Source organism: Nerophis ophidion, linkage group LG15 (assembly GCF_033978795.1).
Source record: "Nerophis ophidion isolate RoL-2023_Sa linkage group LG15, RoL_Noph_v1.0, whole genome shotgun sequence".
Taxonomy (NCBI): domain Eukaryota; kingdom Metazoa; phylum Chordata; class Actinopteri; order Syngnathiformes; family Syngnathidae; genus Nerophis; species Nerophis ophidion.
The window spans coordinates 7772522-7797521 of NC_084625.1; the positions used below are offsets into that span (position 1 = coordinate 7772522).

General features: G+C 39.9%; 2 protein-coding genes across 5 annotated transcripts in view; both read right to left on the bottom strand.

Annotated features, from left to right (window-relative positions):
- LOC133569194 (phospholipase D1-like) overlaps nucleotides 1-6956 on the bottom strand; it is an 85442-nt gene extending 78486 nt beyond the window's left edge. For 2 of the 3 annotated variants that reach the window (XM_061921406.1, XM_061921403.1), the window contains exon 1: nucleotides 6815-6956. The gene's annotated coding sequence lies outside the window, so the exon portion shown is untranslated. Of the gene's footprint in view, nucleotides 1-4423; nucleotides 4586-6814 lie in introns of those variants that run through there. The other variant, XM_061921404.1, reaches the window with a different exon arrangement.
- Nucleotides 6957-7077: 121 nt separating this feature from the next.
- acot9.1 (acyl-CoA thioesterase 9, tandem duplicate 1) overlaps nucleotides 7078-25000 on the bottom strand; it is a 30490-nt gene continuing 12567 nt past the window's right edge. For both annotated transcript variants that reach the window (XM_061921408.1, XM_061921407.1), the window contains 9 exons: nucleotides 24422-24525; nucleotides 18134-18207; nucleotides 17989-18056; nucleotides 17815-17926; nucleotides 13388-13478; nucleotides 13231-13316; nucleotides 13088-13175; nucleotides 10927-11077; nucleotides 7078-7443 (listed from right to left, as the gene is read on the bottom strand). In XM_061921408.1, coding sequence (XP_061777392.1) covers nucleotides 7391-7443; nucleotides 10927-11077; nucleotides 13088-13175; nucleotides 13231-13316; nucleotides 13388-13478; nucleotides 17815-17926; nucleotides 17989-18056; nucleotides 18134-18207; nucleotides 24422-24525 — 827 coding nt within the window. In that variant the 3' untranslated portion in view covers nucleotides 7078-7390. The remainder of the gene's footprint in view (nucleotides 7444-10926; nucleotides 11078-13087; nucleotides 13176-13230; nucleotides 13317-13387; nucleotides 13479-17814; nucleotides 17927-17988; nucleotides 18057-18133; nucleotides 18208-24421; nucleotides 24526-25000) is intronic.

The following is a 25000-nucleotide window of genomic DNA, read 5'->3' on the forward strand; positions in this document are numbered from 1 at the left end:
GGGGTGTTACCATTTAGTGGTCAATTGTACGGAATATGTACTGTACTGTGCAATCTACTAATAAAAGTCTCAATCAATCAATCAATTAATCAATCAAAAACCTAGCATTAGCATCACGACCGCGTGGCAAAAAGTTAACGCAAATATTTTGTTTCTGGATGGTTTCTTTTAAGTCAGGGGCGTCCAAATTTTTTCCACTGAGGGCCGCACACGGACAAATGAAAGCGTGCGGGGGCCATTCTGATATTTTGTCATTTTCAAACCAGAACAAAATGTATACATTTTTTTTTATTTTACCTTTAAGGGGTCTCAGTCATTAAAATATTAAAAATAAGTCAAATTATTATCATTTTTTTTAATTTAACGCTTACAATAAATCTCTTTATCAACTCCAAGTTGATATAAAGTAATACAAAAAAAGGTTTTATGGCTTTTCTGTCAAAAACTACTTCTTTTTTTTTATAGTAAAACTAAAATATGCAGTATTTAGTAATTAAAGTCCTAAAAGATCAATAATGCAGGACACCATTGATTTTAATTACTTTATATTTTTTGAGTAATCACAGTGAAAAGATACATAAAATACCAATAAATATATTTGGGATCAAAGGGTGCCCCACTCATAAAGTGATCCATTTTTATTAGGTTTTTATTTTACTTTCAACACATAAGTGTTGAAAAAGCATTACTAAAACGGCCTTCTTTCATCTCCGTAATATCGCTAAAATTCGCTCCATTTTGTCCACTAAAGACGCCGAGATCATTATCCATGCGTTTGTTACGCCTCGTCTCGATTACTGTAACGTATTATTTTCGGGTCTCCCCATGTCTAGCATTAAAAGATTACAGTTGGTACAAAATGCGGCTGCTAGACTTTTGACAAGAACAAGAAAGTTTGATCACATTACGCCTGTACTGGCTCACCTGCACTGGCTTCCTGTGACTTTAAGGTTTTACTACTTACGTATAAAATACTACCCCGTCTAGCTCCATCCTATCTTGCCGATTGTATTGTACCATATGTCCCGGCAAGAAATCTGCGTTCAAAAGACTCCGGCTTATTAGTGATTCCTAAAGCCCCAAAAAAAGTCTGCGGGCTATAGAGCGTTTTCCGTTCGGGCTCCAGTACTCTGGAATGCCCTCCCGGTAACAGTCCGAGATGCTACCCCAGAAGAAGCATTTAAGTCTCACCTTAAAACTTATTTGTATACTCTAGCCTTTAAATAGACCTCCTTTTTAGACCAGTTGATCTGCCGCTTCTTTTCTTTTTCTCCTATGTCCCCCCCTCCCTTGTGGAGGGGGTCCGGTCCGATGACCATGGATGAAGTACTGGCTGTCCAGAGTCGAGACCCAGGATGGACCGCTCGCCTGTGTATCGGTTGGGGACATCTCTACGCTGCTGATCCGACTCCGCTTGGGATGGTTTCCTGTGGACGGGACTCTCACTGCTGTCTTGGATCCGCTTTGAACTGAACTCTCGTGGCTGTGTTGGAGCCACTATGGATTGAACTTTCACAGTATCATGTTAGACCCGCTCGACATCCATTGCTTTCGGTCCCCTAGAGGGGGGCGGTTGCCCACATTTGAGGTCCTCTCCAAGGTTTCACATTGTCAGCATTGTCACTGGCGTCCCACTGGGTGTGAATTCTCCCTGCCCACTGGGTGTGAGTTTTCCTTGCCCTTTGTGGGTTCTTCCGAGGATGTCGTAGTCGTAATGGTTTGTGCAGTCCTTTGAGACATTTGTGATTTGGGGCTATATAAATAAACATTGATTGATTGATAAGTTACAGGATCAAAATCTATCGAGTTTACATTTGAACTATTATTTTGTTTGTTTTATGCTCTTTTGTCAAAGAATACGTTGTTTTTATACGGCAACCACACAGATTATGCAATATTTACAACACAAAACATTTTAAAGTGAAATATTTGAAGTAATTGGAGCCTTGAAAATAATGAATTAAAACATGGATTTTTTTGGTCTTTTTTTTTTTTGAGCAATGGCACAAAAAGAAAAATAAAGAAAGACAAAAAAAAAAAAACAGCCTGCATGGCAGCTTTGTGTCAACATTGCAACTTTTTCTCGTCACCTCATTTCCCTTTTTTTTTAAGTGTTCTTTTTTATTTTTGAAATAGCATTTCCAGAATGTGTGGCGGGCCGGTAAACAATTAGTTGCGGGCCGCACTTTGGACACCCCTGTTTTAAGTTATATGATTCAAAATGTGGGAACAGGGTTAATTTAATGGAGAAGAGGGGTGCTATTTTAAATGCAATCTACTCAGCGACTCGTACTCACGCAGGAAACTGTGTACTACAAGCCTTTATGTATAATGAAGTCAAAAGAAAAAGCGGGAAACAGGCGTATTTAAGAGTTGAAAATAGAGATGTCCGATAATATCGTACTGCCGATATTATCGGCCGATAATAAAATGTAATATCGGAAATTATCGGTATCGGTTTCAAAAGCAAAATGTATGACTTTTTAAAACGCCGCTGTACACGGACATAGCGAGTCATACTTGCCAACCCTCCTGATATTCCCGGGAAACTCCGGAATTTCAGTGCCCCTCCCAAATATCTCCCAGGGCAACCATTCTCGCAAATTTCTCCCGATATCCACTCAGACAACAATATTGGGGGAGTGCCTTAAAGGCACTGCCTCTGTGTGGCGGCCCAGTCACATATTATCTGCGGCTTTTCACACACACAAGTGAATGCAAGGCATACTTGGTCAACAGCCATACAGGTCACCCTGAGGGTGGCCGTGTAAACAACTTTAACACTGTTACAAATATGCGCCACACTGTGAACCCACACCATGACTTGAGTTGGTTTATTTGGGGAAAACCTTGTTACATTGTTACAATGCATCCAGCGGGGCATCACAACAACATTAGGCATAATAATGTGTTCATTCCACGACTGTATATATCGGTATCGGTTGATATCAGTATTGGTAATCAAGAGTTGGACAATATTGGAATATCGGCAAAAAAGCCATTATCGGACATCTCTACTTTTATTGTAATATTTGTTCTATTTTGGGCCAAAGTAAAACAAAACAAAAATCTGAAATTGTCTTTATTTTTTTGTTTTAATGCCATGATATCAATAATCCGGCCCGTGTGTGCACAGATTTCCCTCCCGGCGGCCTATGAGCTAAAATGAGTCGGACACCCCTGATTGTACTATATTATAGTACTTCTAACCGCTGCAGCATAAAAGAGAGAGTAGATCCAGCAGAAAATAAACAGTATAATTGACATAGAAGCGGTCGGACAAATGAAAATAAAAACTTGAGACATCCCGCGGGCCGGATTTTGGACGCTCAACTTTAACACTGTTACAAATATACGCCACACTGTGAACCCACACCAAACAAGAATGACAAACACATTTCGGCAGAACATCCGCACCGTAACACAACATAAACACAACAGAACAAAAACCCGGAACCCCTTGCAGCACTAACTCTTCCGGGACGCTACATAATACACCCCCCGGCTACCTCCCTCCCCCAAATACGCCCAACTCAACCTCCTCATGCTCTCTCAGGGAGAGCATGTCCCAATTTCCAGGCAGTCCGTTTTCGTCTACCGTAAAGCAGTTCGTTTGTCTTAAACAGCAATGTTTTGAGACTCTTAAACTGGAAAATACTGCCATCTACTGTACATGCATATGGTTAGAAAAACAAGACTGGACCATTCAACCCTTAACTCAACAATGAGTAGATGAGTGTTATGTGTGAGTAAATGTGTAAATAAATGAACACTGAAATTCAAGTATTTATTTAATTTATATATATATATATATATATATATATATATATATATGTGTAATATATATATATATATATAATAAAAAAAAAAATATATATATATATAGAGCTAGAATTCACTGAAAGTTACGCCCACAACCCCCACCTCCCGAAATTGGAGGTCTCAAGGTTGGCAAGTATGCGCAACAAAAATACAACAGAACAAATGGCCGTGGACCCTTGCAGCACTAACTCTTCTGGGACACTACAATACACACCACCTGAATATTGACAAAAAAGCCATTATCGGACATCTCTAGTTAAAAAGGCACGCAAAGTAGGAAAAAAACATACCTGCTGAAAGGAATTTTGAGACAAGACGAGTGGAGGAGGAAGTGCAGGATGAAGCGTACACAAAAAAGCCCGCGGGCTTCAGCTTGGTTAGCATTTGTTGGGATCACGTGACCGTCGCAGCGACGATGGCGCGAGACGACCAATGACATCCGCATCGTAAAAAAAAACAAAAAACACGAGTGTACGCTGCCTCGTGGACACTAGTTGGCGTATTCCGCGCACACGCGGATGTAAACTTCACCGAAGTCCCCCCCACCTACGTTTGAAAAAAAAACAAAAAACGCTAATGGTTAAAAGAGCGTGGGTCTTACCTCCTCCAGATGACACACAGCTGCTGGTGTGTGTGTGTGTGTGTGTGTACACGCGTGGGAGAATGAAGGGACCGCCGCCTCTCACTCACCGAGGTGATTCACGTTCCTTTCCGGTCACGTCAAAATAAAAGCACGGCGTGAGGAGAGAACAGACGCGAGGTCCCTTCATGCCGGGCTCGGAGTTTTATTGTGAAATCACCGGAAGTCGTGCTGTTATTCAGTCTTTCTTGACCAGACACTCCCGCTTAACATTTCTTATATTTTTCTGGCAAAGAACTGAACACATTTCTCGATTCGCGTGGACGGAAGTTCATGTTTTAATTTCTCACAAACTATATCAGGAAGTAGGTTTTTTTTACGAGTTTAACAATAATCTACCTCAGGGGTCATCAACGTGGACCAGATGAGTCGCCCGCTGGCCTGTTCTAAAAATAGCTCAAATAGCAGCACTTACCAGTGAGCTGCCTCTATTTTTTAAATTGTATTTATTTACTAGCAAGCTGGTCTCACTTTGCTCGACATTTTTAATTCTAAGAGAGACAAAACTCAAATAGACTCTGAAAATCCAAGAAAATATTTTAAAGACTCGGTCTTCACTTGTTTAAATACATTCATTTATTTTTTTTACTTTGTTTCTTATAACTTTCAGAAAGACAATTTTAGAGAAAAAATACAACATTACAAATTATTTTAGAATTTTTAAACAAATATACCTTTTTACCTTTTAAATTCCTTCCTCTTCTTTCCTGACAATTTAAATCAATATTCAAGTAAATTTATTTTTTTTAAATCGTAAAGAATAATAAATACATTTTAATTTAATTCTTCATTTTAGCTTCTGTTTTTTCGACGAAGAATATTTGTGAAATATTTCTTCAAACTTATTATGATCAAAATTTTCGAAAATTATTCTGGCAAATCTAGAAAATCTTTAGAATCAAATGTAAATCTGATTTCAAAGTCTTTTGAATATCTTTAAAAAAAATTTGTTCTGGAAAATCTAGAAGAAATAATGATTTGTCTTTGTTAGAAGTATAGCTTGGTCCAATTTGTTATCCATCCATCCATCCATTTTCTACCGCTTGTTCCCTTTTGGGGTCGCGGGGGGCGCTGGCGCCTATCTCAGCTACAATCGGGCGGAAGGCGGGGTACACCCTGGACAAGTCGCAACCTCATCGCAGGTTATATATTCTAACAAAGTGCGGATTGGATTTTAACCTATTTAAAACATGTCATCAAAATTCTAAAAAAATAATCTTAATCAGGAAAAATGACTAATGACGTTCCATAATTTAAAAAAAAATCATTTTTTCAAAAAGATTCGAATTAGCTAGTTTTTCTCCATTTTTTTTCGGTTGAATTTAGAATTTCAAAGAGTCGAAACTGAGGATAAACTATGTTTCAAAATTAAATTTTCTTTTTTTTCGTGTTTTCTCCTCTTTTAAACCGTTCAATTTAAGTGTTTTTTTAATCATTTATTCTCTACAAAAAACCTTCCGTTAAAGGAAAAAAAATATACGACGGAATGACAGACAGAAATACCCATTTTTTTTATATATATAGATTTATTTATTAAAGGTAAATTGAGCAAATTTGCTATTTCTGGCAATTTATTTAAGTGTGTATCAAACTGGTAGCCCTTTGCATTAATCAGTACCCAAGAAGTAGCTCTTAGTTTCAAAAAGCTTGGTGACCCCTGATCTACCTGAATGACTGAAAGCGCTCACCTTTGATTGATTGATTGATTGAGACTTTTATTATTAGATTGCACAGTACAGTACATATTCCGTACAATTGACCACTAAATGGTAACACCCCCATAAGTTTTTCAATTTGTTTAAGTCGCGGTCCACGTTAATCAAGTCATGGTACAAATATATACTATCAACATAATACAGTTAATCATCAGAGTAAATTATTTACATTATTTACAATCCGGGTGGGTGGGATGTGGAGGGGGTTGGGTTTGGTTGATATTGACTTCCTGTTACACCATCCTTTTTCTACCGCTTATTCCCTTTTGGGGTCGCGGGGGGCGCTGGCGCCTATCTCAGCTACAATCGGGCGCAAGGCGGGGTACACCCTGGACAAGTCGCCACCTCATCTCAGGGCCAACACAGATAGACAGACAACATTCACACACTAGGGACCATTTAGTGTTGCCAATCAACCTATCCCCAGGTGCATGTCTTTGGAGGTGGGAGGAAGCCGGAGTACCCGGAGGGAACCCACGCATTCACGGGGAGAACATGCAAACTCCACACAGAAAGATCCCGAGCCTGGGATTGAACCCAAGACTGCAGGACCTTCGTATTGTGAGGCAGACGCACTAACCCCTCTGCCACCGTGACTTCCTGTTAATAATAGCTAAAAAAATATATAAATATCTACCTTAAAGAAGACAACGGCAATCTCCCTTCGTTTAGTCCTTTACTGTTGACTTCCAGGTTGTTTGTGCCTCCGCCTTGCTGAAACCAAACAGGTGTACAGGTTTGAGTGGCACGTGACCTCATGCACACGCACACAAAAGCAGGAAAACAGGAATGTTCCACATTCCGCAGCAGCTCAAGATTCCTGATTGTCTGCCGAAAATGAGCACTTTGAAGAGATGTCTTTTATACAACATTGTGTGTGTGTGCAAAGAACCAAACCTGTAACGAATAAAAATACAATTTATTTGCATGGGACACAACTTACAGGCAAACATAAAGTTGCTCCAAAGAAGCAGCCGAGTGAAGAAAGAAACATAAAGTCAAAAAGAAGTATATAAATATATATATATATGATATACATGAAAAGCAGTGCATACAGTCAGTCAGGTGTCCTTTAGAGGAAGTAGAGGCAGACTGACCACGTGTGTCCAAACAATGAAAAGAAAAGGAAATCAGTAACGTAAATGTAACGCATGTTCCCACTGAAGCCAGAATAAACAAGGCTACACTTTTGTGTGCTTGGAGTAAAGTGTAACTATTCCACTGTTTGGTTGAAGTGGCGCTTCCCGTCCAGGTACAACATGGACTCTGCGGAACAAACACACAATCAGGAGGAGGGGCGCAAACAGTGCAAGTGTGTGTTCTTGTAATTCTACCATTCTAGAGACACCAATAAGGAAAAGTAGCTTCCATATGAGGAGGTGTGAACAAGTGAGGACATAAATCATGGAGCCAATATTGAAAAAACATTGCATCTAATAGAGAATGTCTCATTTGCACCCCCTGGTGGTGAAATATATCAAAATGAGGACGGTACCAAAAAGGAGGGATTTTTCAAATTGACTGTGTGTCAGTTAAATCACCAAAAATGATTCCCGGGCGGGGCCACCACTGCTGCCTACTGCTCCCCTCACCTTCCAGGGGGTGAACAAGGGGATGGGTCAAATGCAGAGGACACATTTCACCACACCTAGTGTGTGTGTGACAATCATTGGTACTTTAATTCAACTTTGACTTTTAAAAGTGCTCCCCCTCTGGCCAACATATGAAATAACAAGTGTGTAAAAAATTTTAAGTGCGCCCCCTCTGGACAACAGATTGGATGGATGGATGGATGGATGGATGAATGGATAGATTAGTACTTTATTGATTCCTTCAGGAGAGTTCCCTTATGTGGGCTCTACCGAGGATGATGTTGTGGTTTGTGCAGCCCTATGAGACACTTGTGATTTAGGGCTATATAAATAGACATTGATTGATTGATTGATATACATATAAATAATAATAACAAGTGTGTGTAAGAAATTGAAGTCCTCCCCCTCTGGCCAACATATGAAATAACAAGTATATGTAACAAAAAAGTTGAAGTGCTACCCCTCTGGCCAACATATGAAATAATAAGTGTGTGTAAAAATGTGATGTGATCCCCCTCTGGCCAACATATGAAATAACAAGTGTGTGTAAAAAATGTAAGTGCTCCCCCTTTGGCCAACATATGTAATAACAAGTGTGTGTAAAAAATGTATGTGCTCCCCCTCTGGCCAACACGTGAAATAACAAGTGTGTACATTTTTAAGTGCGCCCCCTATGGCCAACATATATAATAGATAGATAGATAGATAGACAGATAGGTAGATAGGTACATCAATAGATCGATAGATAGATAGTACTTTATTGATTCCTTCAGGAGAGTTCCCTTATGTGGGCTCTACCGAGGATGTTGTTGTGGTTTGTGCAGCCCTATGAGACACTTGTGATTTAGGGCTATATAAATAGACATTGATTGATTGATTGATATACATATAAATAATAATAACAAGTGTGTGTAAGAAATTGAAGTGCTCCCCCTCTGGCCAACATATGAAATAACAAGTATATGTAAAAAAAAATTTGATGTGCTACCCCTCTGGCCAACATATGAAATAATAAGTGTGTGTAAAAATTTGATGTGCTCCCCCTCTGGCCAACATATGAAATAACAAGTGTGTGTAAAAAATTGAAGTGCTCCCCCTTTGGCCAACATATGTAATAACAAGTGTGTGTAAAAAATTGATGTGCTCCCCCCTCTGGCCAACACATGAAATAAGAAGTGTGTAAAAAATTTTAAGTGCTCCCCCTCTGGCCAACATATGAAATAACAAGTATATGAAATAACAAGTATATGTTGGGGCGGTTTAGCTCGGTTGGTAGAGCGGCCGTGCCAGCAACTTGAGGGTTGCAGGTTCGATTCCCGCTTCCGCCATCCTAGTCACTGCCGTTGTGTCCTTGGGCAAGACACTTTACCCACCTGCTCCCAGTGCCACCCACACTGGTTTGAATGTAACTTAGATATTGGGTTTCACTGTGTAAAGCGCTTTGAGTCACTAGAGAAAAGGCACTATATAAATATAATTCACTTCACTTCACATATGTAAAAAAAAGTTGAAGTGCTACCCCTCTGGCCAACATATGAAATAATAAGTGTGTGTAAAAATTTGATGTGCTCCCCCTCTGGCCAAAATATGAAATAACAAGTAGGTGTAAAAAAGTTAAGCGCTCCCCCTCTGGCCAACATATGAAATAACAAGTGTGTGTAAAAAAATTGATGTGATCCCCCTCTGGCCAACATATGAAATAACAAGTGTGTACATTTTTAAGTGCGCCCCCTCTGGCCAACATACGTGATAGATAAATGGATAGATAGATAGATAGATAGATAGATAGATAGATAGATAGATAGATAGATAGATAGATAGATAGATAGATAGATAGATAGATAGATAGATAGATAGATAGATAGATAGATAGATAGATAGATAGATAGATAGATAGATAGATAGATAGATAGATAGATAGATGGATAGATAGATAGATAGATAGATAGATAGATAGATAGATAGATAGATAGATAGATAGATAGAAAGATAGATAGTACTTTATTGATTCCTTCAGGAAAGTTCCCTCGGGAAAATATAAAATAATAACAATAATATAAATTTAAATAATAATAATAACAAGCCTGTGTAAGAAATTGAAGTGCTCCCCCATATGAAATAAAAAGTATGTGCAAAATATTGAAGTGCTCCCCCTCTGGCCAACATATGAAATAACAAGTGTGTGTAAAAATTTGAAGTGTTCCCCCTCTGGCCAACAAATGTAATGTAATGTAATGTAATGTAATAGATTAGATTAGATTAGATTAGATTAGATTTGATTAGATTAGATTAGATTAGATAGATAGATAGATAGATAGATAGATAGATAGATAGATAGATAGATAGATAGATAGATAGATGGATAGATAGATGGATACATAGATAGATAGATAGATAGATAGATAGATAGATAGATAGATAGATAGATAGATAGATAGATAGATAGATAGATAGATCGATAGATCGATCGATCAATCAATGTTTACTTATATAGCCCTAAATCACTAGTGTCTCAAAGGGCTGCACAAACCACTACGACATAGATAGTACTTTATTGATTCCTTCAGGAGAGTTCCCTCAGGAAAATAGAAAAATAACAATAATATAAATATAAATAATAATAACAAGTGTGTGTAAGAAATTAAAGTGCTCCCCCCTCTGGCCAACATATGAAATAACAAGTGTGTGTAAAAATTTGATGTGCTCCCCCCTCTGGCCAACATATGAAATAACAAGTGTGTGTAAAAATTTGATTTGCTCCCCCTCTGGCCAACATATGAAATAACAAGTGTGTAAAAATTTGATGTGCTCCCCCCTCTGGCCAACATATGAAATAACAAGTGTGTGTAAAAATTTGCTTTGCTCCCCCTCTGGCCAACATATGAAATAACAAGTGTGTGAAAAATTTGATGTGCTCCCCTTCTGGCCAACGTATGACATAACATGTGTGTGTAAAAATTTTATTTGCTCCCCCTCTGGCCAACATATGTAATAACAAGTGTGTGTAAGAAATTGAAATGCGCCCCAATAAAAAAATAAATATTTCTATAGAGACATACTGTAATAACTTGAAGCAAACAATGAATATAAACATTCTCAAGAAGGTAAAAAATACAAGAACGTGTGTGTGTGTGTGTGTGTGTGTGTAAGGGCTTACCTCCGTACGTCTGAGGGATGATGCTGGGAACGTCGCGGTCCGACACGAAGGTGAAGTGGAAGACATTGGTGGTGTTGTGCTGCCGTGTGAGCGGGTCGAAGACCTCGCTGTGAACTCTCACCTGGATGTGCTTGCCCTCCGTGTAGCACACCTGAAACCATCAACGTGGTCGTCACGGTTACTCTTCTCTCACCGCAGCGGCTGATCTTCACGAAGCTTACCACACCATTTTATTTAGATACATTTTAAATATATTTATTCATTATCATTACTAAAAAATACTAATCATTTAATAACAGATGTATTTAAAATTTGTTAAAACGTATTTTGATTAAAATGCCTACACAAAATAACGATTCAAAATAGATTTAAGAGATTTGTTTTATTTAAATTCACATACATTATAAAATACTAATTATTTTTAAGCTTTACAACTATTCTAAAAAATTTGATTGGGATATATTTCAAAACAACACCTTTTAAGGTAAAGCTTTATCTAAAATTACTTACATTGAAATACTGTACATCTGAGTATACCAACAATTACAAAACAGCTTTATTTAAAATGTTTTCTAATGCATTTAAATTTAAATATGTTTTTTTCAAATAATATTGATCCAAAATAGATTTATTTAAAATTAGTTTGGCTTTAAATAAACTTAAAATGTAAATGTTTTATAAAATACTAATCATTTAAAAGGAGCTTTGTTTAAAATTATTCTAAAATCATCTTGATTGAAAGACATTTTAAAACACAAAAAATCTAAATATAGCTTTAGCTACCATTAGTTCATTTCAGTTTACTTAGACTGCAAAACATCTGAGGATATCAATAATTTCAAAATATAATTATTTAAAACTGTTAAGAATATATCTGTAAATCTATTTGAATTTATTTTGAAATAGCTTTATTTGACTTTATCTTCAATAATTTTTTTGCATTACAAACTGATATAATTTTCAAACATTTTAGATAAATTAGCTTTATTTGAAATTAATCTACATGTATATACCGTATTTCCATGATTTGGCGCCGGCCATATAGTATGCGCCTGCCTTGAATTACTGCCGGGTCGAACTCGCTTCCCAAAATAATTAGCGCATGCTTAGTATTACCGCCTGGTCAAACTCGTGACACTTCCCCTGTCATCCTTTTCAAAATAGAGGAGGCTGATTTCAATACCGGTAATTTGAAATCGCATAAAGGGAAGAAGATTAAGAGCTATTCAGTAGGATTTAAGGTCCAAGCTATTGAATAACCGTATGTTAAAAAGAACAGTAAGCAGCTATGTTTTATTAATATACCGTAGCTGCATGTGTCAAATATGAGTCATTAAATGACTCCCGCCTCCTGGTGGTAGAGGGCGCTAGTGATCCTTCTTGCAAGTACTCGGCTGCAGAAGAAGTGACAATGAGTGCACGACAGACCTTTTAGGATGTAACACTCCTATGCTAGCTATGTAAACAACTGGGCTGAAATAATGCATGTTCCAGTCCTAAATACCCAGTGTATTATTTATACAATAACACTTCATGGTGGCAGCGGTGGGATAAAGAGATCAGTTATCGATGCTTTTGATCAGAAGGAGCTGGCATGGACTTCATTTATAAGTAACGGTAAGACCATAATAAAGTTTTTTTTATTAAATGTGCTTTTCATAATGGTATCCTTACATCACACTCAATGTTTTACTGCATGCCTTTGGTAAGTGCCAGAGTGACAAGAGGTTTTAAAATAATTAGCGCATGCTTACCTTTACCGCATGCCTTTGGTAAGCGCAAGAGTGAGAAGAGGTTTTAAAATAATTAGCGCCCCGGCGGCAATTCAAGGAAATACGGTAGATTAACATACATTTTTAAATATTTATCTTATTTTGAATTTACATTGGAATCAAGTCTAAAAAAATATTATCTCAAATGAAATAGCTTTATCTAAAATTAATTTAGATTTATTTAACATGCTAATACCTTAAATCAGGTCAGGTCAGATTGATCGGTGGAGTCTTGCCTAAAATTAAAGATCATGAAGAGGGATCTCCATATCAATATTTTGTCAATAAGATGATTGAACAAACTTTTTAAAATATTGAAGTTGAATAAATTCACCGTATTTGCGTACAGCAGATGGTATTGTTTAAAGGTCTGGTTGCTACTTCCTGACCTGTGACGACAGCAGCAGCAAGGAACCGATCTCCACAGGCTTCTGGAAGAGGATGTCGTCGACGGCAACCAGACTGGGTCGACACCCTCTACGGCAGACGCTTGTTAAGAAAATAAATACTTAGAGTGTTTTCCTATGCTCACCCAAAGGAGGAGGCGTTGGCCCAACCCAGCTCGTAGGCCTTCCTCATGAGGAAGCCTCCAAAGATCCTGTTGAAGATGTTCCTCTCCTGGGACAGCGGAAGCAGACGGAAGGTAAATGGACGAAGACGCTGGCGTGAGTGAGGGTTGTTGGCTTCACCTGAGGGTGGCAGATCTCCAAGCCTTTCAGCTTGCCGTCTTCCATCCACACGGAGCTGGGAGGCAACACTCGGCTACGGAAGCTGACCGTCCTGAAAGGAAACACAGGAAGAGAATGGATAATCCAAGAGGTGGACTTCAACACCAGCATGTAGTGTTGTCTTGATGCCAATATTTTGGCACCGGTACCAAAATATTTTGGTACTTTTCTAAATAAAGGGGATCACAAAAATGTAATTATTGGTTTTATTTTAACAAAAAATCTTAGGGTACATTAAAGATATGTTTCTTACTGCAATTTAGTCCATAACCTCTAAAGCAGTGGTCCCCAAATTTATTGACTCGGGGGCCGCATTGGGTTAAAATAATTTAGGCGGGGGCCGGGCTATATATAAATATTCATCCCATCCATCCATTTTCTACCGCTTATTCCCTTTCAGGGTCGCGGGGGGCGCTGGCGCCTATCTCAGCTACAATCGGGCGGAAGGCAGGGTACACCCTGGACAAGTCGCCACCTCATCGCAGGGCCAACACAGATAGACAGACAACATTCACACTCACATTCACACACTACGGCCAATTTAGTGTTGCCAATCAACCTATCCCCAGGTGCATGTCATTGGAAGTGGGAGGAAGCCGGAGTACCCGGAGGGAACCCACGTAGTCACGGGGAGAACATGCAAACTCCACACAGAAAGATCCCGAGCCTGGATTTGAACCAAGGACTGCAGGAACTTCGTATTGTGAGGCAGACCTACTAACCCCTCTGCCACCGTGAAGCCCTATATATATATAAATATATATATATATATATATATATATATGTAGCTGAGATAGGCGCCAGCGCCCCCCGCAACCCCAAAAGGGAATAAGCGGTAGAAAATGGATGGATGGAAAAATACACATACATACATACATATCTCTAGCGCACTAATTGACTTAATTGACTGAAAACATGACCTCAAGTGCGCACTCCATCGATGGAAAAATTAATTTTTAGAAAACATGATTTGGCTGAGCGGCTAGGAGACACAGAGTAACAAGCGGTTGAAAATGAATTAGAAAAGGACAGATTTGAAAACATTATCAAATATAATTGTTTGTATTTGTTTTAAACTTGGTACTTCCCGCAGGCCGGATTTTGGGCGGTGGGCCGTAGTTTGGTGACCCCTGCTCTAAAGGCTTAGTGGCCACATGCGTGGACAGCACCTTTTAGCTCTTATTTCCTAAATTGTGTACACTACTGAATTGGGGTCTTATGGCCACTTATGTGGACACTTATACTGCTATCTGGTGGTGTCAGAAGAGTATAACATACAATGGAATTTGGGGGGAAAAAAAGTGTAAAAATAAAAATTAGCATGTCACTACAAATAAAGTACACGTTTGTGTACTTATGGACTAAGTACATCCTATGAAAAAATTATTTTTAGTTATTTTTCTAATTGGGGTCCAATAAGTCCAAATAGCGCAGCACGGTGGAAGAGGGGTTAGTGCGTCTGCCTGACAATACGAAGCTCCTGAGTAGTCCTGAGTTCAATCCCGGACTCGGGATCTTTCTGTGTGGAGTTTGCATGTTCTCCCCGTGACTGCGTGGGTTCCCTCCGGGTACTCCGGCTTCCTCCCACCTCCAAAAACATGCACCTGGGGATAGGTTGATTGGCAAAACTAAATGGGCCCAAGTGTGTGAATGTGAGTGTGAATGTTGTCTGTCTATCTGTGTTGGCCCTGTGATGAGGTGGCGACTTGTCCATGGTGTACCCCACCTTCCGCCCAATTGTAGCTGAGATAGGCACCAGCGGTAGGAAATGGATGGATGGGAGCCCAAATAGCAAAGAGAAATAAAAAAGCATGTAAACAAACAGCTTGGGTCTTAAGAGGTTAGATAAAATAGTGAACATAGTAGACAACTTGTCTTTTATTAGTAAGTAAACAAACAAAGGCTCCTAATTTCGCTGCTGACATAAGCACTAACATATTGTGTCATTTATCTACCTATTATTTGGTCAAATTTATTAAGGACAAGTGGTAGAAAATGAATGATTAATCTACTTGTTCATTTACTGTTAATAGCTGCTTTTTTTCTCTTTCAACATGTTCTATCTACACTTCTGTTAAAAAGTAATAATCACTTTTTCTTCTGTTGTTTGACACTTTACATTAGTTTTGGATGATGCCACAGATTTGGGTACAGATCCGATACCAAGTAGTTACAGGATCATACAATGGTCATATTCAAAGTCCCCATGTGTCCAGGGACGTATTTACTAAGTTTACCAACATAATATAAATAAAAAGAACACGAAAGAAGATTTTGTGATGCTAAAAAATATCGATGTAATAATAGTAGTATCGACCAGATACGCTCCTATCATTACAGCGGATGTTAGGTGTAGATCCACCAACGGCATTTGTCTATATTGTAGCGAACTGGAAGAGTTGGAATGCCGCAGGGAAATTGGGAGGTGGTTCTGTGGTGTTTATGTTGTGTTGCGTTGCAAATATTCTCCCACAATGTGTTTGTCATTGTTGTTTAGTGTGGTTCCATCATATGGCACATGTTTATGACAGTGTTGGCGTTGTTCATATGGCCACCCTTAGTGTGACCTGTTGATTAAGTATGCACTTCATTCAAATGTGATCAGTGTGTTCAAGGTTGAGAACTTTGCCTAAATGAAATCTTGTCTTGACTTTGTCAACTACAGGCAAGAGCTTACTTATCCACTATCATGATTTCCGCCACACTGCAGTGTGATGTGAAGCATGTATAGCTGCCAAACCTCCTATCACAGCTCTCTAAAAAACATATTTGATTTAACTCCATGGAGAAAAGGATTAGTGATATTGAAGTACAAACCCCGTTTCCATATGAGTTGGGAAATTGCGTTAGATGTAAATATAAACGGAATACAATAATTTGCAAATCATTTTCAACCCATATTCAGTTGAATATGCTACAAAGAAAACATATTTGATGTTCAAACTCATAAACTTTATTTTTTTTTGCTAATAATAATTAACTTAGAATTTCATGGCTGCAAGATGTGCCAAAGTAGTTGGGAAAGGGCATGTTCACCACTGTGTTACATCACCTTTTGTTTTAACAACACTCAATAAACGTTTGGGAACTGAGGAAACTAATTGTTGAAGCTTTGAAAGTGGAATTCTTTCCCATTCTTGTTTTATGTAGAGCTTCAGTCGTTCAACAGTCCGGGGTCTCCGCTGTCGTATTTTACGCTTCATAATGCGCCACACTTTTTCGATGGGAGACAGGTCTGGACTGCAGGCGGGCCAGGAAAGTACCCGCACTCTTTATTTACGAAGCCACGCTGTTGTAACACGTGCTGATTGTGGCTTGGCATTGTCTTGCTGAAATAAGCAGGGGCGTCCATGAAAAAGACGGCGCCTAGATGGCAGGATATGTTGTTCCAAAACCTGGATGTACCTTTCAGCATTAATGGTGCCTTTACGGATGACACGATGTCGAATATTTCCAAAAACAATTTGAAATGTGGACTCGTCAGACCACAGAACACTTTTCCACTTTGCATCAGTCAATCTTAGATGACTTTGGGCCCAAAGAAGCAGGCGGCGTTTCTGGATGTTGTTGATAAATGGCTTTCGCTTTGCTTAGTAGAGCTTTACCTTGCACTTACAGATGTAGCGACGAACTGAATTTAGTGACAGTGGTTTTTTGAAGTGTGGTGATATCCTTTAGAGATTGATGTTGGTTTTTGATACATTGCCGTCTGAGGGATCGAAGGTCACGGTCATTCGATTTTGGTTTCTGGCCATGCCGCTTACATGGAGTGATTTCTCCAGATTCTCTCAACCTTTTGATGATATTATGGACCGTAGATGTTGAAATCCCTAAATTTCTTGCAATTGCACTTTGAGAAACGTTGTTCTTAAACTGTTTGACTATTTGCTCACGCAGTTGTGGACAAAGGGGTGTACCTCGCCCCATCCTTTCTTGTGAAAGACTGAGCCTTTTTTGGGAAGCTGTTTTTATACCCAATCATGGCACCCACCTGTTCCCAATTAGCCTGCACACCTGTGGGATGTTCCAAATAAGTGTTTGATGAGCATTCCTCAACTTTATCAGTATTTATTGTCACCTTTCCCAACTTCTTTGTCACGTGTTGCTGGCATCAAATTCTAAAGTTAATGATTATCAGTTTGAACATCAAATATGTTGTCTTTGTAGCATATTCAACTGAATATGGGTTGAAAAGGATTTGCAAATCATTGTATTCTGTTTATATTTACATCTAACACAATTTCCCAACTCATATGGAAACAGGGTTTTTAGTTACAACACTGCGGACAGACATTAGTGGCACTTTTTAGAGGCGGTATAGTACCGAATATGATTCATTCGTATCGCTAATACCGGTATACCGTACAATCCTTCTAGTATGTTCTTACTTGGTGTCCAGCGTGTTGAGGAATAGGCCGTGGACTATTTTCCTCTCCTCGGCGGTCGGCGCCACCTTCAGGAGGGACGCGGTGCTCAGCTCCACGCGGCGGGTCTTGTTCGCTGTGCAACACAGCACGTGATCTCAGAGACTTTTGTCCTCGGCGAGTCGTGTCCTTCCTTACCTTCTCCCTGCTTGAAGAGTTCCTCTTCTTCGGGACCCTCCGGTTTCAGTGGATTGACAAAGGCCGCTCTGGAAGGAAGTGAAAGTACGCAAAGGTCAGCCTTTTTTCGCTTCCCTTCCTCCTGAAAACACATTATATCCCTAACCTCTTGTTCTCGGGATCTCGAGCCACCATGACAAAAGTTGCATCCAACACTGGAGAATAAGCTCCGTCTCGATACTGGAACAAACAAAAAACACTACTTGAATTTCGCCACTTGAATTTATACTACAGTGGAACCTTGATTGACCAACCCCTCTATTTGCAAACTTTTTGTTGTACAAACTTTTCGAATGAGCCTAAGAACTCGGGCTGGGCGATACATCAATATACTCGATATATCGCGGATTTGACTCTGTGCGATATAGAAAATGACTATATCGTGTATACCTTTGGCTGCGGGCATTACATTATAGGCGTTTCTCACTCTTTCTTGTCTCTCCTTCTCACAGAGACATAAAACAAGTGCGCCTTCTTACATACGTCACATACGTACACGCCCTCGCGGAGCAGAGAGGTAGCGGCATGGGTAACATTAGCTGTGGTGCGAGTGGTAATACGAGAGAAAGAAGGTGCGAATCTGGTAACATATGAAGGAAGAATGAATTCCCAAGAAAAACAGCGCATCGTCTGGCTTCAAGTGGGAATATGTTCAACATTTATGCGGCAAAAGTGTTGCTACAAAAAGTAGCATTACTGCTAATATGTAGCATCATTTGAAAAGTCACCCGCGACAGAATGAAGAGTGTTTGAAACTCCGCATGTCAACATCTCCGTTCGGTGCCACACCCACAAAATGCCGAGGCAACCATTTCCACATCAACAGCGTTTGAAAAAAATAGTCAACAACAGAAGAAGATACGTCCGCAAGAACCTACCACAGAACAAAGGACATACACTATTTGATTTCATATTATGCAGCTCGTTTTTATTTGACAGTTATTGAAATATCGTGTGTGACATCATGCACAAAAGTGCACTTAATTTGTTTTAAACTATTGTAGTGGCGTTCTGTACAAAAAGTGCACTTTAATTTAGTGAAGTGAATTATATAGCGCTTTTCTCTAGTGACTCAAAGCGCTTTTACATAGTGAAACCCAATATCTAAGTTACATTTGAACCAGTGTGAGTGGCACTGGGAGCAGGTGGGTAAAGTGTCTTGCCCAAGGACACAATGGCACTGACTCGGATGGCGGAAGCGGGGATCGAATTTGGAACCCTCAAGTTAATGGCACGGCCACTCTACCAACCGAGCTATACCGCCCCAAGAAGAAGACGTTGGTTCTTCCGGAATATACATTAAATAAGTCTGGCTGCCTGGTCCTTAACTTTCTGCAAATTAGGCTCCTAAAACACTTAACTTGAATATCTCTGTCGTATCACAACCAAACTGGGTGATTAATCTGTGTTGATACAGGATTCATGCGATAATATCAATCAATCAATGTTTACTTATATAGCCCTAAATCACTAGTGTCTCAAAGGGCTGCACAAATCACTACGACATTCTCGGTAGGCCCACATAAGGGCAAGGAAAACTCACACCCAGTGGGACGTCGGTGACAATGATGACTATGAGAACCTTGGAGAGGAGGAAAGCAATGGATGTCGAGCGGGTCTAACATGATACTGTGAAAGTTCAATCCACAATGGATCCAACACAGTCGCGAGAGTCCAGTCCAAAGCGGATCCAACACAGCAGCGAGAGTCCCGTTCACAGCGGAGCCAGCAGGAAACCATCCCAAGTGGAAGCGGATCAGCAGCGCAGAGATGTCCCCAGCCGATACACAGGCAAGCAGTACATGGCCACCGGATTGGACCGGACCCCCTCCACAAGGGAGAGTGGGACATAGAAGAAAAAGAAAAGAAACGGCAGATCAACTGGTCTAAAAAGGGAGTCTATTTAAAGGCTAGAGTATACAAATGAGTTTTAAGGTGAGACTTAAATGCTTCTACTGAGGTGGCATCTCGAACTGTTACCGGGAGGGCATTCCAGAGTACTGGAGCCCGAAATGAAAAAGCTCTATAGCCCGCAGACTTTTTTTGGGCTTTGGGAATCACTAATAAGCCGGAGTCCTTTGAACGCAGATTTCTTGCCGGGACATATGGTACAATACAATCGGCAAGATAGGATGGAGCTAGACCGTGTAGTATTTTATACGTAAGTAGTAAAACCTTAAAGTCACATCTTAAGTGCACAGGAAGCCAGTGCAGGTGAGCCAGTACAGGTGTAATGTGATCAAACTTTCTTGTTCTTGTCAAAAGTCTAGCAGCCGCATTTTGCACCAACTGTAATCTTTTAATGCTAGACATGGGGAGACCCGAAAATAATACGTTACAGTAATCGAGGCGAGACGTAACAAACGCATGGATAATGATCTCAGCGTCAATATTTTGTCATTAATTCCATGCTTGGTTGATTTATTAATTTTAAAGTTTAAACTTTTAAGTATTGTACTTATTACACACCATCTGTTTGATTGTAGCGTTCCATTACAAATCTATCGCCATTGCTGATGCTAATCTTTAGCATGTCTATGGTAAATCCAGTGTAAATTAGCATCAAGCTAGCGCATTTTTAAGATGTAAAGCCATATTGTACTTTTGGGCGCCTTCCTCTTGCTTTGTCAGCGTGGAAATTATTCTGTGCTAGTTGGTGACCAGACATGACTGTATCGAAATATAGTACCGGTTGATTTTTTTTTGTGTGAAATCGGTACCCGGTAGTTCTTTGGTCGGTACCTATAAAAGTACCGAATTCGATGCCTATCCCAGCTGTCATTTTCTGCGAGCTGGCAGTACGCGTCTAAATGTGAGGTTGATACGAGGCGTGAGGACCTTTTTTCGAACAGGAAGGCTGTGATACCAGAAAGTGTTGGTTGGTGAGTTCATAGTGTTGTTTTGATATGTCCATCTTAGTGACATCATGCACAAAAGTGCACTTATAGCTTGTTTTAAAATGTCTCTGACAATCTTGCACTTTCTGTTTTGGAAATGACATGAATGTTCGTGCCACTGCTTAATAACTGTTTAATAAATAAACTTTTAGTTGTGGTTTCCCTCTCTGCATGAAAGTTTAAAAGGAGCATATATTAATGCAGTATGAAGAAGAATGTTTTAATGTAGACACATAGAATCATCATACTGCTGTGATTATATGCATCAAGTGTTCATTCAAGGCTAAGGCAAAATATGGAGATAAATATCGTTTATCGTGACATGGCCTAAAAATATCGAGATAATAAAAAAAGGCCATATCGCCCCGCCCTAGTATGAACACTCAGTCATTCATTTTAATTCAAATTTTATTTTAAAGCAGGGCGCAGCATTTTTGAGGAAGCGTTACTTCTCAGCACATCAGCATGTGTGCCTTTTCTTTTTTTTTTCTCCTCTTGTCCAGTTTTTCTTTTTTTCCAACTCAATTTGAGTCCCATACATGAGACAGAAGGAGACTATTTGCGAGGCGTAAACACAGCCAGTTTTAGCTGTGATTAAACCAGACTTTTCCGGAAAAAGGTGCCAAAGCAGACTTAAGTCTCTGCATGGAGTAGTGAGGACAGCGGAAAAGATCATCAGGATTCCTCTTCCTCCTATCCGGGATATCACAAAAAGCCGCTGCCTGACCAGGGCTCAGAAAATCTGCAGAGACTCCTCCCACCCCCACCAAGGACTGTTTATCGCTGCTGGACTCTAGAAAGAAGTTCCGCAGCCTCCGTAGCAGAACCTCCAGGTTATGTAACAGCTTCTTCCCTCAGGCCGTAAGACTCTTGAACGCATCATAAAAATCCCCTCAATTCCCCACAAAAATGGGCTAACTGGCTGGAATATAAAGACAATATAACATCCATCCATACATGTGGATGCATATGCGAAAGTGCTATATATTTATTTGTACAGTAATCCTTTTATTTGTATCTGCACCTGATTGCTCTTTTGTCCTGCACTACCATGAGCTAATGCAACACTTTTTTTGTTCTTATCTGTACTGTAAAGTTCAAATTTGAATGACAATAAAAGGAAGTCTAAGTCTAAGAGCTTACTCTCATTTAGCGGTGCCTCCCTACCCCCCTCGCCTCTTTCCTTCTCCGCCTCTGTTTGCTTCTTTCTCTTAAGCACCTTCTTTAATGTAAGTGGATTTTACTTTTTCAGGTGTTTGTTAATGTATCAATATGGTAAAGATAAGGATTTTTGTGATTTCTGGTCGCTTGTGAGGGCACCAAAAGGGACTTTTGTGTGTGCGCGCGCGTTGGCAGAGCAGTGCATACGGCACAGTTTAGCTTGCCGTTATTGTTTTGGCTTGTTTATAAAAAGACAATTGATTCACTTCCTTGTAATTTTTATTTGGTATTGTTGCGTTTGGACCAGATGTTCCTCCAAGGGAATTTAAGTTACTGGTCAATCCAAGTTCTTTCGATGACACATACACTGAGTTTAAATGATCACCCAGAACAAAATAAGTATTTTGCAATTTATTCCAAAGCTTTGGAGAGACCAACCTAAAAACAACACATTCAATTCACGTCGCCTAGTTGATCTGACACTCAAACGGAAGAGACTACTTCTTGAATCCGCAGACAGCCCCCAACCTCTCCAAATGGGACATACAGGTTCATTGTTCAACTAAAGATAAGATATTTAGGGAGTACTCCAACTTCCTACATTCCAAAGCTTCAAGGTTAACACACACAGTTTACTTGCGGACAAACAGAAAGAGAACAAATGGAAAAACACTAGCTGTTTTCAAATATGACTATAGAAAGAAATAACTCTTAAATATGGATATATGTAGATATCTATCTCCGTCAGTATTCAGTAACATGTTCACTAAAATACGGACTTTTGTCATATTCACACTTACATTTAGGGCTGGGCGATATGGCCTTTTATTAATATCTCGATATTTTTGGGCCATGTCACAGTACACAATGTATCTCCTTCTGTTGTTGACTTTTTTTTCATACGGTGTTGATGTGGAAATAGTTGTTTCTGCATTTTGTTGGTGTGGCACCGGCCGGAGATGTTGATAAGCAGAGTTTCAAGCACTCCTCATTTTCTATCGGGTGACTTTACAAATGATGCTACTTTTTGTAGCAACGCTTTTGCCGCATAAATGTTCAACATCTTCCCGCTTGAAGCCAAACCACCGCCGGATGATGGACTCAGTGCTGTTTTTCTTGTTAATTAATTCTTCCTCCATTTCTTACCAGATTCACACTTTCTCTCTGTCGTATTACCCCCCGCACTTCACCGTTAGCATCACAGCTAACGTTACCATGTCGCTACCTCTCTGCTCTGCGGGAGCGTGTGACGTTGGACACGTGACGTATGTAAGAAGGTGCGCTTGTTTGAGTCTCTGTGAGAAGGAGGGACAAGAAAGAGTGGGAAACGCATGCAGTGTAATGCTCGCAGCTAAAAAGCAACTGCGTGAGATTGCATATATCAGGATATAGTCATTTTCTGTATCGCACAGAGACAAACCCACGATATGAAGTGAATTATATTTATATAGCGCTTTTTCTCTAGTGACTCAAAGCGCTTTACATAGTGAAACCCAATATCTAATTTTTACATTTCAACCAGTGTGGGTGGCACTGGGAGCAGGTGGGTAAAGTGTCTTGCCCAAGGACACAACGGCAGGGACTAAGATGGCGGAAGCGGGGATCGAACCTGCAACCCTCAAGTTGCTGGCACGGCCGCACTACCAACCGAGCTATACCGCCCCATATAGAGTATATCGATATATCGCCCAGCCCTACTTACATTGCTCAGTTCTTATAGAAACTTTTCAAATGACATGACCTTGTGCAAGAACCACTTAAGTTTATAAATTGGGGTTCAACAGTATACGAACAAAAGTATTGGGACGCAGGGAGTGAGCAGCTACTTCCACTCTACCGGGAAGACTTTTGACAAGATAATGAGAACTTCCCAAATCCACTAGCTAGCGCTGTCATTCTTCCACACCAAACTCATGGTGAATGGTAAATGGGTTCTACTTGTATAGCGCTTTTCTACCTTTTTAAGGAACTCAAAGCGCTTTGACACTATTTCCACATTCACACACACATTCACACACTGATGGCGGGAGCTGCCGTGCACAGCGCTAACCAGGACCCATCAGGAGCAAGGGTGAAGTGTCTTGCTCAAGGACACAACGGACGTGACAAGGATGGTAGAAGGTGGGGATTGAACCAGGAACCCTCAGGTTGCTGGCACAGCCACTCTCCCAACAGCGCCACGCCGACCCCTCATCCAATTACCAATCAGATCTGTGTCCCAAAACTTGTTCTACCGTGTACCACTTTCACAGAAAGTTCACTTCCTAATGACACCAAAGGGGACTCTACAGTCGGAGTTGGACCCGTCAATCAAGGCGACTTGGAGGCGGGCCTACCTGCGCCACGTGCATCTTGGCTTCGATGGAGGTGTTCCCCACCCACGTCACATGACCGGTGAACTTGATGTCGCAGTCGGGATAGATGCTGTGCTGCCTCATGTCTTGAAAGAACACATTGATTAAACAAAAAGGATATGTTACCATGGCAACCACACCTTGCTCGTCCAAGGCCACAATCTTTAATCCTGGGGTGTCCATACTTTTGTCACTGAGGGCCACATAACGAGCGTCTGCAGACGCCATTTTAATATTTTGTTTTCTTAAAAAAAAAAAAGATATGATGAACAAGGATATTTTAAAGACAAAACTTAGTGTCGGTTTTGTGTTATAGGTGACAAAGTGGACTGCTATGCGGTCAGGGGGGCCACTAACTCATGGACAGCAGCTCAAGTTTTGTAGGCCCGCAACATATTGCTGGAAAAAAACCCAGTAAAAACTTTAGGAAAAAGAAGGAAAAAAAAGACCTAAAATATTGCTACTAATAACCAATAATAATATAATTAGTCACAACACAAAACTGGTAAGTTTTGAGATAATCTATATTTGAAGTATGAAAAAAATAAATCTAAATATTCC